This window comes from Mesoplodon densirostris, chromosome 10 (assembly GCF_025265405.1).
Source record: "Mesoplodon densirostris isolate mMesDen1 chromosome 10, mMesDen1 primary haplotype, whole genome shotgun sequence".
Taxonomy (NCBI): Eukaryota; Metazoa; Chordata; class Mammalia; order Artiodactyla; family Ziphiidae; genus Mesoplodon; species Mesoplodon densirostris.
In genome coordinates this window covers 72,666,913-72,686,315 of record NC_082670.1, presented here as the reverse complement: position 1 = coordinate 72,686,315, position 19,403 = coordinate 72,666,913, and the positions used below count along the sequence as shown (strand labels likewise).

General features: G+C 38.4%; 1 protein-coding gene across 7 annotated transcripts in view; it reads right to left on the bottom strand.

Annotated features, from left to right (window-relative positions):
- DOCK3 (dedicator of cytokinesis 3) overlaps positions 1–19,403 on the bottom strand; it is a 422,568-nt gene that overhangs the window by 101,881 nt on the left and 301,284 nt on the right. For all 7 annotated transcript variants that reach the window (XM_060109452.1, XM_060109453.1, XM_060109454.1 and 4 more), the window contains one exon: positions 3,283–3,371. In XM_060109452.1, the coding sequence (XP_059965435.1) occupies positions 3,283–3,371 (89 nt within the window). The remainder of the gene's footprint in view (positions 1–3,282; positions 3,372–19,403) is intronic.

Sequence of the window (19,403 nt, the reverse complement as noted above, 5' to 3'; positions counted from 1 at the left end):
CGCAGGCTCAGCAGCCATGGCTCACGGGCCCAGCCGCTCCACGGCATGTGGGATCTTCCCGGACCGGGGCACGAACCCGTGTCCCCTGCATCGGCAGGCGGACTCTCAACCACTGTGCCACCAGGGAAGCCCCACAATTTGTTTTAAAAACAGAATGTTTTTGTTACGTTTAAGTAGAGAGTTGCATGCGGAAATATGGTCAAGGTTTTTTTCGCTTAACTTATGTGGAACCCAAACATCAAAGAGATTAACATAACCAAGCTGGTGCAAATGATTTTCAATGCTTTATTTGGATATTTTGAGTATGTCGGCTATCTCCCACATGGTATAACGTTGACTGTCCTCAATTAATGTCTTGATTTGATCGCTATCAACTTCACCTGGTCTACCTGACCATGGAGCATCATCCAGCGAGAAATCTCCAGCATGAAAATACACAAATCACCTTTGACACGTTCGATCAGTCACAGCACCTTCTCCATACACTGCACAAATCTTTTTTTGCATTTCAGCTACATTTTTACCTTTCTAGAAATAATAAAGCATAATATGCCGAAAATGTTGCTTTTTTTCTTCCATCTTCGATATTAAAATGGCTACACAAAAATCAACAATTTTGATAAGTTTTTTTTAAATGCACGCTGATATGACAGCTGTCACAATATAATCTAACAAAACTGTTTCGAATGAAGTTGAAGACAACTAAGCGCTACTAGAGCCATCTTACGGAAAACCAAAAGAACTTTTTGGCCAACTCAATAAAAACTAACTGGAGAAACATAGTTCTATGTAAATTTGATAGTTATCTAAAAGCTCATAGGCTTTTACTTTTATTTATATATTATATATATATATATTTCATTGAGGTATAGTTGATGTACAATATTATATAAGTTTCAGCTGTACAACAGTGATTCACAACTTTTAAAGGTTATGTTCAATTTATAGTTATTATAAAATATTGGCTATATTCTCTGTGTTGTTATATCCTTGCAGCTTATTTATTTTATACATAGTAGTTTGTACCTCTTAATCCTCTACCCCTCCCCATGTCCCTCCCCTCACTGGAAACCAACAGTTTGTTCTCTATATCTGTGAGTCTGTTTCTTTCTTGTTATATTCACTAGTTTGTTTTACGTTTTAGATTCCACATATAAGTGATATCATACAGTATCTGTCTTTCTCTAACTTACATCACTTAGCATAATATCCTCCAACTCCATCTATGTTTTTGCAAATGGCAAAATTTCATTCTTTTTTAAGGCTGAGTAGTATTCCATTGTACATACATATACACTACATCTTCTTTATCCGTTCATCTTTTGATGGACACTTAGGTTGCTTCCATATCTTGGTAACTGTAAATAATGCTTCTATGAACACTGGGGTGCATACATCTTTTCGAATTAGCTTTTTTTTTGGGGGGGGGATATATACTCAGGAGTGGAATTGTTGGGTCACATGGTAATTCTATTTTCAGTTTTTTGAGAATCCTCCATACTGTTTTCCACAATCGCTGCACCAATTTACATTCCCACCAACTGTATGTGAGGGTTCCCTTTTCTCCACAGCCTCACCAACATTTGTTATTTGTGTCCTTTTTCATGATAGCCATTCTGACAGGTTTGAGGTGATATATCACTGTGGTTTTAATTTGCATTTCTCTGATGATTAATGATGTTGAACATCTTTTCATGTGCCTGCTGGCCATCTGTACGTCTTCTTTGGAAAAACGTCTATTCAGATCTTATAGGCTTTTAAATAGTGCTTCTAATTTAATCAAGCAATATTCAGTTTAGAATTAATGTTAATATGTACAACTGTACCAAGATTTAGATAGAAATTAAACAGAGTTTTAAAATGAGGGAAAAAGAAAAGGAGAAGTTGAGCTAAGATGAAAGCTGCTTTGAAATAAAGATCTTCTATTTTAGTTCCAGAATGACTGATACTGGCAGACTAATCATTGATTCTCATTAGCGTCAGGCTTTCTTGGTGAAGCTAACACTGAACAGGAATAGAAAAAGTGACATTTATGTGTGTCTTTTTTGGGGGCTGGGTGTGTAATCTTTGTTCAGGAAAAACAGACTTCACAATGTGACAAACCGGCAACACTTTTGTTCACTCTGGATTCAAACTGGAACTCAAGTTACCTATCAAAGCATAAGGAATCCACCATGGAAAGAGCAGAAAATGTATTTTGGTCAGAAGAAATGGCCAAAAAGCACACATGAAAAGATGCTCAACATCACTAATTATCAGAGAAATGCAAATCAAAACTACAATGAGGTATCACTTCACACTGGTCAGAATGGCCATCATCAAAAAGTCTACAAATAAATACTAGAGATAGTGTGGAGAAAAGGGAGCCCTCCTATATTGTTGGTGGGAATGTAAACTGGTACAGCCGTTGTGGAGAACAGTATGGAGGTTCCTTAAAAAACTAAAAATAGAACTACCATATGGTCCAGCAATCCCACTCCTGGGCATATATCTGGAGAAAACCAAAATCCAAAAGGATAGGTGGACTCTAATGTTCACTGCAGTACTGTTTACAACAGCCAAGACGTGGAAGCAACCTAAATATCCATCGACAGAGGAATGGATAAAGAAATGTGGTACATACATACAATGGAATATTACTCAGCCATAAAAAAGAATGAAATAATGCCCTTTGCAGCAACATGGATGGACCCAGAGATTATCATACTAAGTGAAGTAAGTCAGACAGAGAAAGACAAAAATATCATGTGATATCACTTATATGTGGAATCTAAAAGAAATGGTACAAATGAATGTATTTACATAACAGAAATAGTCACAGATGTAGAAAACAAACTTATGGTTACTAGGGCGGGTGGAGGGGAGGGATAAATTGGGAGATGGGGATTGATGCATACACACTACTACATATAAAATAGATAACTAATAAGGACCTACTATATAGCACAGGGAACCCTACTCAATACTCTGTGATGACCTATATGGGAAAAGAATCTAAAAAAGAGTGGATATATGTATAGGTATAACTGATTCACTTTGCTGTACAGCAGAAACTAACACACATTGTAAATCAACTATACTCCAATAAAAAATTTTTAAAAAGTAATTAGTTAAGATCTCAAATTATCACAAAAAGAAAGAGAAATTGCCTGAACAGGAGAATAAATGTCTGTAGGAGACTGAACTTTACATCTGGCAACTATCAGCACAAATCAACTAAGGTGTGTATGATCAGCAACTGCAAATGCAACACAAAGTCTCCTAGCCAAAGAAGCACATTACCATGACTGGCGCTAGGGGCAGAGTACTTGGCGCTGGACTTGCGGATGATATTCTCGTGGATCTGGGACCACTCACTCTCGTTGTTGCACCTGCAACAGAAGGACAGGCATTATGATTCTCAACAGTTTTAAACATCTGGTCTGACGTTCAATGTGTAACACTAAGTTTGAAGGGATACTTCAAACTCACTTTCCTAAAGAAATGAACATATACTTTACTAAATTAGACAAGGCTCATTTTCTGGTAAGGCACACAGAAGATTCATATTTGGGGAAATAGTAGAAACTCTAAAATGAACCTCTGCAAATATTTTTGAGTGGCAAAATATCCAATTCTCTGAAGTAACACTTTCCCACATGACAAGCTTTTTTCTTTTTTAGTTCCTTATACACCCTAACTAGGCGCTAGAGGAAAGCTCCTGATAGAGGAAAAAAACAGTTCCTTTCAACAAGTACTGCTGTTTACAAACTTCCATGTCACACTTGCTCTATGTTGTCATTCAACTGTCGCTGTAATGGCCCCAGAGAAAAATCCTGCTAAGCTCAAGGCAATGTTGATATTTGCCTGTGGCTGTATTTCAGCCAGACCACGATAAGAAGAAAAGTTTGGGAGAGTAGTGGGCTTGGTTCACTGTGAAGTCCTCTGTAGTCAAGGGGAAGGAGGGCTTAGTAGAGAAGGCTGGATGCCTAAATATGTAAGAATAAAGTTCTTTCCTAGGGACTTCAGGATTGGGAGAAAAGAGAGAAGGGAGGAACAACACGGCACCTCTATTAATTTCTGACATTTTTAGAGTCTTCCCCTCTAAAGGAAAATTCCAAGAAAGCTGCAGTCATACAACCACTTGGTATGGTTTAGGAACAGAGACTAGGAAGGAATTTCTCATCCTAATGTAGACATCTTGATGAAACAACTGAAATGAGATTAGAATCATCTCTTGAAAATTCCATGTGACACCCAGAGTCTCCACAGCCTTGGCCCCTCCTTTCCCCTGTTGGATAGGGAGAACCCACTGACCCCAGAAAACAGAGCCCATATGCACAAAGGAAACCACACAGGATCTTTCCATGGTAACTTATAAGTGTGTAGTCCAGCCACAGCAAGAGGAAACTCCAGCAAGAGTTATATCATGTGCCATCCCACAGTGTGAATGAAGCACAACAGGTTTCTAAATAAAAGAGTTTGTATAGAGACCATTCAGAGATAAAGGAGGTTGGTCACCAGACAAATTTTTCTTAATCAGTAGCTCTTCGGACTCCTTAGTAGAAATAAGCCTCACTTAAGAGATGTTACAAAGACTTGTCAAAGATAAGGTTCTCAAAGTCCAGAGCTGTGAGGATAACTTCTGCTCACAGAATTCCTTCCAAGGAAAGGAAGGGGGAGAGTGTTCTTTAAAATGATCACTTGTGATTAGCAACTCAGTTGGAAATCAAAAGTGAGAGGTGCTGGCAGCAGCACATCTAGCCTTTCCTGTCTGACATGCACACTGTCTCAGCTCTTCCAATCAGTCAATACAGAAGAAGTGCCCAGCTGGTGAGGACTGAGACTTGTCTTGTTGTCAGATTTTTGTCACTTTCTAGTTTTACAAAATCAGTAGTTACTTTCTTTAATAGAAATCTGACTATAGTTTGTTATAAATAGTATACTCCCCCCACTTCAAAATAAGAGTCTTGACTAATGTACAGTATAATGAATACAGACAATAATATTGTACTATAATGATGCAATGTGATAAATATTGCTTGACTGGCAATCATAATACAATATATAAATATATCAAGGTAACACGCTATACATCTGAAGTATATATATATATATATATATATAAAATACACACACAAAGAATCCAAATAAATAAATAAATAAAACCAAAAGAAAAAAAAAAGAGTCTTGAAAATTAACTCCCTTTCTCCAATGGGTGGTATAATTTCAGTATTTCTCCAATAAAACACTCACTGGCTCTTTAGCAGTATAGAACCAGTGAGCTGGTGCTTTATCAACCACATCAACAGTGACAATGTGTATTATTTCACTGACATGTACTTTTCCACCCGACACATACAATTCAGATGCCAGACACCTGATGGCTTGTCCCCTGTACTCCTCTCCCTTTGTATACCCCTTAACTATCATTGGCATTCAGAGATCTGCATTTGAAGCCCATTTCCTTCCTACCATATAAGCTTTCTGGGCAATCTCACCTGCTCCCATGGTTTCAACCACCACCAAAAGCAGATAAGACCCAAAGCAGTGTCTCTAGCCCAGACTCACCCCTAAGTTATTGACCTGCATGGCCACAACACAGCTTATCATTTCCTACCCACCCGTCTGCTCCTAGAAACTCCTTCTGAGTAGAACCCACTAGTTCACTAAACCAGAACTCTTCCAGCTGTCATCACGTCCTGTAGATTTTGTTATCTTAAAATCTGTCACATCTGACCTCTCCTCTTCATGGCCTTGGTTCAGCCATTACCACCTCTCTTCCAGACCAGTGTAATCACCTCTTAACTGGCCTTTCAATTATCTCCCTTTCTAGAATGCCAAGGGAGCTACTCAAATCATCTGAAACTAAGTGGATGTGGTGTCATTAGCATATTTTAACCAATCACTAGGATATTTTGTAAGGAAAAAATGTAAATGTAAGCATTTATTAACCAAATGAGTTATGATTATAATGAAGCATGATTATGTTGTATCCAATCAAATTAGTATTTAGAGCATGATTACTGATGTTGATAGTTTGTCCTCAATCATAAGACTCACGAGGGACTGTAATCTAAAACAGGTCTGTGTGCCTCTGTGGCACACCTTCCCCACAGAGGAGGTAACCAGCACAGGCAATGAAGTAGCACTTCAACTACTACATGTCCAGGGATTTTACTCAAGGGTTAACACAGAGGGGTGAGAGGTTTTTGGTTTTCTACATGGGACCACTAAGCATTCCAAAGCATCAGAGCAGGTGTGCAGATTCTGCTCAGCAAAGAGTGTTCAGAATACTGTTCTTATTCACTCATGTACTAGAGCACACTTTACCATTTGCCTCTTCCCTACTACCTCCTTATCTTCTTGATTTCTGTGTTTCTCATGGGTATTCACCCAACTTTCTTCTCATCTTTCCCCAAGGTGGGCAACCCAAAAAAGTATTCAAGAAGTTTTAAAGGGTTGTTTGTAAGACCTTTAAGTCTGCTTTTTTAGGATGCCTAATATAGGTAGGTAATGATCAGGATATTCTCCCATATTTTATTTCACTAAGATAGGTATTCTCATGTGCATCTTACAGATGAGAAGAGTGAGGTGAAGCTGTAGTCTAAACACAGGTCTGTCTGGACCCAAAGCAGGGCAGGGGTGAGGGTGGAGGGGCAGAGAGAAAGAAGCTGCAGAGTTCTGTGACCCTGAAAACCTTACTCCCACACCAGGCTTCAGTGTACTTGTCTCCCTGAGACCAGTCAGAATTCCCATTCTGTCTACCTTCATCTAACTGCAACTATTCAGTTTTGACTATGGCTTAAAACTTAATTTAGTGCAAATATTCCATATTAAAATTCTTTCTTGGAGAGTGGCCAAGATGGCAGAAGAAAAACACTCTGAGCTCACCTATTCTCACACCAAAATCACAACTATTTGCAGAACAACCATTGATAAAAAGTACTGGAACCTACCAGAAAAGATCTTCTACAGCCAAAGACATAAAGAAGGAACCACAACGAGACCAGAAGAAGGGGCAGACTCATAATCAAACCCCATATCTCCAGATGGGTGACCCACAAACTGGAGAATAATTATATTGCAGAGGTTCTACCATAGGAGTGAGAGTTCTGAGCCCCACATCAGGCGCCCCAGCCCAGCACTGGCAAGACGAGTGCCCAGAGCATTTGGTCTTGAAGGCCAGTGGGGCTTACTTAAAATAGAGACTTCACTTTAAAGGGAGTGAAAAAAGCTCCCTTTTTTTTCCACACAAAAGCTCACGCGCACCAGCACATAGGGAAAAAAAATAATTTGACAGGAGCCTGGGCCAGACCTTCCTGCTGGTTTTGGAGCATCTCCTGGAGAGGTGAGGGGTGGATGAAGCTCACCCTGGGGACACAGACACTGGTGGCAAACATACTGGGGAACACTGTTGATGGCTGACATCTTGGCTCTTTAGTTCCAAGACCTGGCCCTACCCAACAGCCTCTAGGCCGCACTGCTGGGACACTTTAGGCCAAACAATTAACTGGGTGGGGACACAGTGCCAACAATCAGCAGATAGGCTGCCTAAAGACTAAAGAGCCCATAGCTACCTCTGGGCTTGCCCCTAGACATGGCCCAGCCCACCAGAGGGCCAAGATGGAGCTGTACCCACCAATGGACAGGCACTAGCCCCTCCCACCAGGAAGCCAGACCAAGCCTCTAGACCAACCTCATCCACAAGGGGGCAGACACCAGAAGCAAGAAAACTACGACCCCTCAATACAGGGCAGACCCTACCCTGGAATCAGCTGGGCCCTGGCCTGGCCCACTAGCGGGCCAATGCAACCTTCAGGACACCCCAGAACCCATACCCAACTGTGTCAGGAACCAACATCGCCCCACAAAACAACCTGAAATGAGCTCTGGGATCCCTGGGCTGCAGTCAGACTCCAGGAACAAGCTCTGCTTGCTAGTAGACTGGCACTAACCCCAGGATCTGGCTTCACCTGCTAGTGGGAGGGCAACAGCCCCAGAGTCTTCAGGACTCTGACTCCACCCACCAGTAAGCCAGCACTAGCCCTGGGGGTGATGTAGGATTGCACAACCAGCCACCTCATGACTAGGCCCTGCTAAACAGCAGCCAGTAGCATCCACACAAAGCAGGTTCTGACAACCAACCAGACTAGAGGCCTATCAGACCATCCACACAGTTAGCCCACCACAACAGAAGGACCCACGTAGCCCTCTTCGAGTGAACCCTTACAGCACACAGCTTGGGTGATGGGGGTGCGGAACTGCTGGGATGCATAGGACGCTTCCTACAGAGGGCCGCTTCTCCAAGGTCGAGAAAAGTAACTAACCTACCACATACATAAAAATACAAATAGCAACTGAGACAAAATGAGAAATATGTTTCAGATGAAAGAACAAGATAAAACCCCAGAAGAACAAGTAAGTGAAGTGGAGACAGGCAATCTACCCAAGGCGTTCAGAGTAATGATCATAAAGATGATCAAAGAACTCGAGAAAAGAATGGATGCACAGAAAAAGAAGTCAGAAATTTTTTAACAGAGTTAGAAAATATAAAGAACAACCAAACAGAGATGAAGAATACAATAAATGAAATGAAAAATGTACTGGAAGGAATCAACAGTAGACTAAATGAATCAGAAGAATGGATCAGTGAGCTGGGAAGACAGAGTAGCAGAAATCACTGCTACTGAACAGAAAAAAGAAAGAAGAATGAACAGAAGTCAGGACAGATTAAGAGACCTTTGGGACAACATCAAGTCTGCTAATATTCACATTACAGGGGTCCCAGGAGAAGAGAGAAAGGGCCCAAGAAAATATCTGAAGAGATAACAGCTGAAAACCTCCCTAATCTGGGAAAGGAAACAGTCACCCAAGTCCAAGAGGCACAGAGTCCCATACAGGATTAACCCAAAGAGGAATAGACAAGATACATTGTAATCAAAATGACAAAAATTAAAGACAGAGAAAACTAAAAGCAGCTAGGGGAAAGCAACAAGTAACATACAAGGGAACCCCCATAATACTATCAGCCAATTTTTCAGCAGAAACTCAGCAGGCTAGGAGGGAATGGTATGATATATTTAAAGTGATGAAAGAGAAGAACCTACAACCAAGAATACTCTACCCAGCAAGGCTCTCAGATTAGAAGGAGAAATCAAAAGCTTTACAGACAAGCAAAAGCTAAAGAATTCAGCACCACCAAACCAGCTTTACAACAAATGTTAAAGGAACTTCTCTAGGTAAAAAAGAAAAGGCCACAACTAGAAACAAGAAAATCACAGAATGAAAAAGCTCATTGGTAAAGGAAAACATACAGTAAAGGTAGAAAATATCCACAAACAAAGCTCATAGGGAGGTTAAAACACAAGAGTGATAAAATCACCTGTATCCACAATAAGCAGTTAAAGAGATACACAAAACAATTAGATGTAAAACATGATATCAAAAACAGTAATCATGAGAGGAGGAGAGTACAAATGCAAGGTATCTAAAATGCATCTGAAATTAAGAGATCAGCAACTTACAACAATCACGTATATATAGACAGCTATACAAACACCTGACGTAATTGCAAACCAAAATTTATAACAGATATACACACAAAAAAAGAAAAAGGAATCCAAACATAACACTAAAGATAGTCATCAAATCACAAGAGAAGAGAGCAAAATAAAAAGGGGAAAATAAGACCTACAAAAACAAATCCAAGACAATTAAAATGGCAATAGGAACATACATATCAATAATTACTTTAAATGTAAATGGGCTAAATGCTCCAACCAAAAGACACACACTGGCTGAATGGATACAAAAACAGTACCCATATATGCTGCCTACAAAAGACTCACATCAGATCTAGAGACACATACAGACTGAAAGTGAGGGGATGGAAAAAGATAGTCCATGCAAATGGAAATCAAAAGAAAGCCAGAGCAGCAATACTTATATCAGACAAAACAGACTTTAAAATAAAGACTGTTATAAGAAACAAAGAAAGACACTACATAATGATCAAGGGGTCAATCCAAGAAGAAGATATAACAACTGTAAATATATATGCACCCAACATAGGAGCACCTCAATATATAAGGCAAATATTAACTAACATAAAAGAATCAATGGTAACATAATAATAGTAGGGGACTTTAATACCCCACTTAGGGGACATCCCTGCTGGTGCAGTGGTTAAGAATCCATCTGCCAAAGCAGGGGACACGGGTTTGAGCCCTGCTCTGGGAAGACTCCACAAGCTGTGGAGCAACTAAGCCTGTGCGCCACAACTACTGAGGCTGCATTCTAAAGCCCAAGAGCCACAAATACTAAGCCTGCGTGCTGCAACTACTGAAGCCCACATGCCTAGAGAAGCCACCACAATGAGAAGCCTGCACACCGCAATGAAGAGTAGCCCCCGCTAGCTGCAACTAGAGAAAGCCCATGCAAGCAGCAACAAAGACCCAATGTAGCCAAAAATAAATAAATTAATAAATAAATTTATTTTAAAAATACCCCACTTACATCAATGGACACATTATCCAGACAGAAAATCAAAAAGGAAACACATGCCTTAAATGACATGTTAGACCAGATGGATTTAATTAATATTTACAGAGCATTCTATCCAAAAGCAGCAGAATACACATTCTTTTCAAGTGCACGTGGAACATTCTCCAGGACAGAACACATGCTGGGCCACAAGGCAAGCCTCAGTAAATTTAAGAAAACTAAAATCACATCAAGCATCTTTTCCAACCACAATGCTATGAGGCTAGAAATCAACCACAAGAAAAGAACTGCAAAAAACACAAACATGTGGAGGCTAAACAATATGCTACTAAACAACCAGTGGATCACTGAAGAAATCAAAGAGGAAATTAAAAAATACCTAGACACAAATGAAAGCAAGATGATCCAAAACCTATGGGGTGCAGCAAAAGCAGTTCTAAGAAGGAAGTTTAGAGCGATACAAGCTTACCTCAGGAAACAAGAAAAATCTCAAATAAACAACCTAACCCTACATCTAAAGCAACTAGAGAAAAAAGAACAAACAAAACCCAAAGTTAGTAGAAGGAAAGAAATCATAAAATCAGAGCAAAAATAAATGAAATAGAGACTTAAAAAAAGATAGAAAATATCGATGAAACTAAAAGCTGGTTCTTGGCAAATATAAACAAAATGGATAAACCTTTAGCCAGAGTCATCAAGAAAAAAAGGGAGAGGGCCCAAATCAATGATATCAGAAATGGAAAAGGAGAAGTTACAACTAGCACCACAGAAATACAAAGGATCATAAGAGACTACTATGAGCAATTATATACCAATAAAATGGACAACCTAGAAGAAATGGACAAATTCTTAGAAAGGTACAATCTTCCAAGACTTAACTAGGAAGAAGCAGAAAATATGAACAGACCAATTATCAGTACTGAAAATGAATCAGTAATTTAAAAACTCCCGGTAAACAAAAGTCCAGGACTAGATGGCTTCATAGGTAAATTCCACCAAACATTTAGAGAAGAGTTAACACCCATCCTTCTGAAACTATTCCAAAAAAACTGCAGAGAAAACAACACTTCCAAATTCATCCTATGAGGCCGTGATCACCCTGATATGAAAACCAGACAAAGATATCATAAAAAAAAGAAAATTACAGGTCAATATCACTGATGAACAAAGACACCAAAATCCTCAACAAAATACTAGCAAACTGACTCCAACAATATATTAAAAGGATCACACACCATGGTCAAGTGGGATTTATCTTAGAAATGCAAGGATTTTTCAATATCCACAAATCAATCAATGCGATATACCACACTAACATATTGAAGAATAAAAACCATATGATCATCTCAATAGATGCAGAAAAAGCTTTTGATGAAATTCAACATCATTTATGATAAAAACTCTTCAGAAAACTGGCATAGAGGGAACACACCTCAACATAATAAAGGTCATAAATTACAAACCCACAACTATCATACACAACAGTGAAAAGCCGAAAGCATTCCCTCTAAGATCAGGAACAAGACAAGGATGTCCACTCTTGCCACTTTTATTCAACATAATTTTGGAAATCCTAGCCACAGCAACGAGAGAAGAAAAAGAAATAAAAGGAATCCAAATTGGAAAAGAAAAAGTAAAACTGTCACTGTTTGCCAGTGTCATGATACTATACATAGAAAATCCTAAAGACGCTACCAGAAAGCTACTAGAGCTCATCAATGAATTTGGTAAAGTTGCTGGATGCAAAATTAATATACAGAAACCTGCTGCATTTCTATACAATAGCAATGAACTATTAGAAAGCGAAATTAAGGAAATAACCCCATTTACCATCACATAAAAAATAATGAAATACCTAGGAATAAACCTACCTAAGGAGGCAAAAGACCTGTCCTCTGAAAACTGTAAGATGCTGATGAAAAAAGTTGAAGACCACACAAACAGATGGAAAGATACACCATATTCTTGGATTGGGAAGATGAATATTGTTAAAATGACTATACTATCCAAGGCAATCTACTGATTCAGTGCAATCCCTACCAAACTACCAATGGCATTTTTCACAGAACTGGAGCAAAAAATTTAAAAATTTGTATGGAAACACAAAAGACCCTGAATAGCCAGAAAACTCTTAAGAACAATGGAGCTGGAGGATTTCAGACTATACTACAAAGCTGAATTTATCAAAATAGTATGTTACTGTCACAAAAACAGACATAGAGATCAATGGAACAGGATAGAGAGCCCAGAAATAAACCTGCACACTTACAGTCAATTAGTTTTCAACAAAGGAGGCAAGAATATACCAATACAATGGAGAAAAGACAGTCTCTTTAGTAAGTGGTGCTGGGAAAACTGGACAGGTACATGTAAAAGAATGGAATTAGAACATTCTCTAACATCATAAACAAAAATAAATTCAAAATGGATGAAAGGGGGGCTTCCCTGGTGGCGCAGTGTTTGAGAGTCCGCCTGCTAATGCAGGGGACACGGGTTCGTGCCCCGGTCTGGGAAGATCCCACATGCCATGGAGCGGCTGGGCCTGTGAGCCACGGCCTCTGAGCCTGCGCGTCCGGAGCCTGTGCTCCACAACGGGAGAGGCCACAACAGTGAGAGGCCCGCGTACCGCAAAAAAAAAAAAAAAAAAAAAGGATTAAAGACCTAAATATATAAAAGTCCTAGAGAAAAAGATGGGCAGGACACTCTCTGACATAAATCACAGTAATATTTTTTTGGATCCATCTCCTAGAGTAACTGCAAAAAAAACAAAAACAAATGGGATCTAATTAAACTTAAAAGCTTTTGTACAGCAAAGGAAACCATAAACAAAACGAACATACAACCCATGGAATGGGAGAAAACATTTGCAAATGATGCAACCGACAAAGACTTAATTTCCAAAATATACAAGCAACTTATATAGCTCAACATCAAAAATAAATAAATAAATAAACAAGACAATAAAAAAATGGGCAGAAGACCTAAATAGACATTTCTCCAAAGAAGACATCCAGATGGCCAACAGGCACATGGAAAGATGCTCAATATCACTGATAATTAGAGAAATGCAAATCAAACTTACAATGAGGGATTACCTCACACTGGTCACAATGACCATCATCTAAAAGCCTACAAATAATAAATGCTGGAGAGGGTGTGGAGAAAAGGGAACCTTCCTACACTGTTGGTGGGAATGTAAATTGGTGCAGCCATTATGGAGAACAGTATGGAGGTTCCTTAAAAAACTAAAAATAGACCTACCATATGATCCTGCAATCCCACTCCTGGGCATATATCTGGAGAAAGCTCTAACTCGAAAAGATACATGCACCTCAATGTTCACTGCAGCACTATTTACTACAGCCAAGACATGGAAGCAACCTAAATGTCCATTGACAGAGGAATGGATAAAGAAGATGTGGTACATATATACATGGAATATTACTCAGCCATAAAAAAGAATGAAATAATGCCATTTGCAGCAACAAGGATGGACCTAGAGATTATCATACTAAGTGAAATAAGTCAGACAGAAAAAGAAAAATATCATATGCTATCACTTACATGTGGAACCCAGAAAATTGATACAAATGAACTTATTTATAAAACAGAAATAGACTCACAGACATAGAAAACAAGCTTATGGTTATCAAAGGGTTAAGGAGGGATAAACTTGGAATTTGTGATTAACAAATACAGACTACTATATATAAAACAGATAAACAATAAGGATCTACTGTATAGCACAAGGAACTATATTCAGTATCTTGTAATAACCTATAATGAAAAGAATCTGAAAAAGAATATATATATGTATAACTGAATTATTTTGCTATACACTTGAAACATTGTAAATCAACTACGCTTCAATAAAACAATTTTTTAAAAGAATTAAAAAATAAAGTCTACTTTTGGGACTTCCCTAGTGGTCCAGTGGTTAAGACTCCGTGCTTCCAATGCATGGGTCACAGGTTTAATCCCTGGTCAGGGAACTAAGATCCCACATGCTGCACGGTGTGGCCAAAAATAAATAAATAAATAAATAAATAAATAAAGTCTACTATGATATTAAAAAAATCTTTCTCTTTGGGTGTGACTTGCTTTATTTTGGCACTTATTTGGTGGCAAGTCCTAATAAGCTAGAAAATAGGCAACAATCTACAGATTTAGGAACACTACAGATGCTGACAACTGGTTCATGCAGTCCTTACTTATAGTGTAAAAGAAGAGAGAAGCATTGAGAAGCCCGCATTTCTGTTAAAATGTCCCAGTTTGACAGAGTCCCTAAGACCAAGCTGACACAAATCAACCAATCTGATTCTTTTTGGATGGTCTCTCATGAGTCATGAGAAACTGCCTTTTCACTCATGAAAAATTTAAACTATTTCTTATTTTATAACATATATGTTTATTTAATACAATCAATTAAAAAGGAAGTCAAACAGCATATATATGTATATTTACACACATATATGTAAAATTATAGTGCTTTAGCAAGAATACTTATTTTTATTCCTCTTTCCAGGTGGTGAAAAGCCTTATGTGAGTAACACTTCCGCCCCTTCCATCACTTTCCTGGGAAAAGGAGTGACTTCTTTGGCCAGTGCTTCTAGGAGAAGGACCCACACATGAACATCTCAGATCTGCCTCTTCCCTCTTTTGGGAGCAACCTGTTTGCAGATAGCACACAATCTCTGCACCAACAGGCTCCACATTGACTGTGACTTTAAAAGTCTTTCTAATTCAGGGTTAATGTTAATCAAAAGTTAGAATGGGTTGAATGGTGGTCCCTAAAAAGATATGTCCATATCCTAATCCCTAGAAGTGTGAATGTTTCCTTATTTGGAAAAAGTGTTTTTGCAGTTGTAATTAAGTTGAGGATCTTGAGATGAAATCATCCTGGATTACCTGCACAAGCCCAAGTTCATATGGTAGTTCTATTTTTAGTTTTTTAAGGAACCTCCATATTGTTCTCCATAGTGGCTGTACCAATTTACACTCCCACCAACAGTGCAGGAAGGTTCCCTTTTCTCCACACCCTTTCCAGCATTTACTGTTTGTAGACATTTTGATGATGGCCATTCTGACCAGTGTGAGGTGACACCTCATTGTAGTTTTGATTTGCATTTCTCTAATAATTAGTGATGTTGAGCATCTTTTCATATGCTTTTTACCCATCTGTATGTCTTCTTTGGAGAAATGTCTATTTAGATCTTCTGACCATTTTCTGATTGGGTTATTTGCTTTTTTGATTGAGCTGCATGAGCTATTTGTATATTTTAGAGATTAATCCCTTGTCGGCTGCTTCATTTGCAAATATTTTCTCCCATTCTGAGGGTTGTCTTTGTTGCTAATAAAGGTGTCACATTTATCCATACTGCTTACATATATATACACACTATAAATTTATAAAAAAAATATGTCACATGTACCTTTGTGACTCTACATTGGTACCTCCATTTTAATCTACACCCACTTAACATTCTGATCTCAAAACCAATCTACTGATATCCATTAGCCCCCTCAAACTGCAACAAACAGCATTTTTATTCTTAGTTTACTAAGCCAAAATTGTTAAATAATTGGGAATGAAGGTTGACCTTTGTCAAGTTATCTTTTTTGATATCAGAATTATTGTAAGGTCTTTCCCCTCTGGATGACTAATATGCTAACTGCACTGTGATCAGAATGTGGCTTGTGCCATGTGGAATTTATGAAAATTTTTTCTATGAATAATTTTTGTAAAATGTTGTTCCATGGGCCCTGGAAAAGATGTATTCTGTTTGTTGGACAAATCTTCTTCTTTTTTTTTTTTTTAGCACTGGAAGAATCATACAGCCTGGTGAGCTGGGATACTTCAGTTACATCTGCTGCCCTGGCAAGCAACAGCACTCCATTTGACTATCAGCACATACTGATTTAGATGATAAATTATGCCACCCTGTGTAGAGGTAGGAGAGCAAGTGGCTAAGAGTATGGTCTCTTAACAAGGCTGCTCAGGCACGTGCCTCACCACTCTGTGTCCTGTCTCCCTCATATGTAAAAAAGAGATAACAGCCCAGGTGAGTGCTCAATAATGCTGTTATTCTCTGTCACATCAACCTTATTCAGAGTCTCTCCTAAGTCAGATTTATTTATCTGATTTAGATATTTATCTCCATCCTTATTTTTGTCTTCTTATATGTCAAAAGGGATGTTAACAAATCTCTTGCTTTTACGGTACTTTTACCTTTATATTTATAATAAATTGGACATAATAATTTTGAGTCATTATTATATTCAAAGGTCACAACAATTAGATCTTCACTATAAATTTCACCATGTATCAGTATAAAATGCTCTTTCTATCCCTGTAAAGGAAAAAAAAGGGCTTTCTGGAACACTGGTGAGCTGGAGGCAGAGATGCTGGCAAGTACACCTGGGCTTCTCACTTTGCTTTCTTTCCCCAGTTAAGAAGGTGAGTGTGTTAAGGCTAAGTTTGGTCAACGTTCCTTTAAACTGAAGAACATGAACTGTTGAGTAAATATCTCCGGAATGAAGTGTGAACCCTGAATTTAATGGTAGTAGAGTAGTCACCCTCTACTTTGCAGAGTCCAAGTATCAGGGGCTGCTTCTGCTGGGGATTCTAGGGCTGAGGGAGTGAGTGGTGCATTACATGTTATGTGTGTGCCTACCCTGAGAGGCCATTTTGCTTCCCGTGAGATATGTATTCTTGGTGGATGAAAGAGGAAACCAAATTTAACTTTATTGTGTGTGTGTGTTTTCTTTTTCTGTCAATCCCTGATACTACTTACACGGCACATTCATTTCATACCTTTTACAGTAGAATTTATTTTTTATCATTACTATTATGACATTTCATTTTGTCTGTATTTTATTATTATACTTATTTGTTATTAATCTTTTTGTTTCTCTTATTATATTTGTGAGTCTCTCACTAATATATAGATGAATTTTGTTTTTTGCCTCTATTTTAAGAATTTTTACCTAATAGGGTTTTCTTTCATCTCAATTATATTTATTGTCATAACTGATATGGGCTTTCTACTGTCCTTTGCTCTAGGCTTTCTGATTTTTTAATGCTCTCTTACAGCAGCTTTTGTACTGTATGATATATATTCTTATATGCATCTTTGTGCTGAATGATTATACATCCTGCATTTATTTATATTAGGGTTTCCTTTAGGATAGAAATGTCTAAATTTTTACTAATAGAAATATTAATACAGCTTTTAAATCTAATTTGTGCCTTTATTACTGGTTAATAAAAGGTATGACAACCCAACAGCTATAAAAACTAAATGTTGACCATAAAGAAGAATAAACACCTTAAAAATAACATGTTCTAGGAAGGATGGGGGCAAGGGATAGTTAGGGAGTTTGGGATTGACATGTACACACTGCTATATTTAAAGTGGATAACCAACAAGGACCTACTGTATAGCACAGGGAGCTCTGCTCAATGTGATGTGGCAGCCTGGATGGCAGGGGAGTTTGGGGGAGAATGGATACATATATATGTATGGCTGGGTCGCTTTGTTGTGCACCTGAAACTATCACAACACTGTTAATCGGCTATACTTCAATTTAAAATAAAAAGTTTAGGGCTTTCCTGGTGGCGCAGTGGCTAAGAATCTGCCTCCCAATGCAGGGTACATGGGTTCGAGCCCTGGTCTGGGAAGATCCCACATGCCGCGGAGCCTGCACTCTAGAGCCCATGAGCCACAACGACTGAGCCTTAGTGCCTCAACTACTGAGGCCCACGCACCTAGAGCCCATGCTCCGCAACAAGAGAAGCCACCACAGTGAGAAGCCTGCACACTGCAACAAGGAGTGGCCCCCGCTTGCCGCAACTAGAGAAAAGCCCACGTGCAGCAACAAAAGACCCAACACAGCCAAAAATAAAATAAATAAAAATATTTAAAAAATTTAAGAAGAACATAACATGTTCTATAAAGCCCAAGATATGATTCTATCCCTAGCACTTTTTGTTATTGGTGCTGTTTTTGAATCATTATAGGTTAAATGAAAAATTAATTTAAAATCAAAGTATGATTACTACCATTCTTTTGTTCTTCCAAGAAATGTCATTAATTTGCTTAGTCACTTACTTAACTGGTGTTGACCAACTCTACCTCTGTAAGATGGTGAAGCTCCACTCAGTGCACAGGCTTGTTATGAAGTTTCAATGTGATTATATAGCCAGAAGGGCTCTGAGAGAGTACAGAGCACTAAACAAATGTACACTGATTTTACCACTGAAAACAGGTGACATTTTATGTGGCCACCATGGAGTAATTAAGATATTATGAATGGAATTATGTAGGATTTCTAGTTTAGATGTGAAAGTGAAACTTGCCAATAAACAAGAGTCACTAGCAAAAAAAAAAAAAAAAAAGACAGGAAACTCCTTTTAGATGGCATGTAATACACCTATTATTTGGGTATACCTCATTTCCTGAACCACCAATCCTCTCATTTATTTTTCCACCTCTTTCCTGTTTGATTCACTGGTTCAAATGGGTTCTTTTTTTTTTTCTGTCTCTCTTATATTACCTTATTCCATCCTCCCACCCCCAATTTTTTAAATGAGGAAACTAAAGTTTGGGGAATTAGGATGACTTTTCCAAATCTCACAGCTTCTATCTACCATCTCATCTACCTAATCTATCTAATAGATGAAAGTATTATATCTATGTTTTTAAAAACCAAGCTGGGATCATACATACTACTGACATACTTTTAAGTCAGTTAAAGTTGTTATACAAAGCCAGCTCTATGTTTGTATATACTTGTAGAGCCACTGTTCTTTCATATCACTCTTTCTAGAGTAGCAGCAGAACAAAAAAGGAAGGGAAGAGAAAGCACATTTGTTTTTTCAATCCTGTGGCAGAGAATACTTGGGACCTCATGTGCCA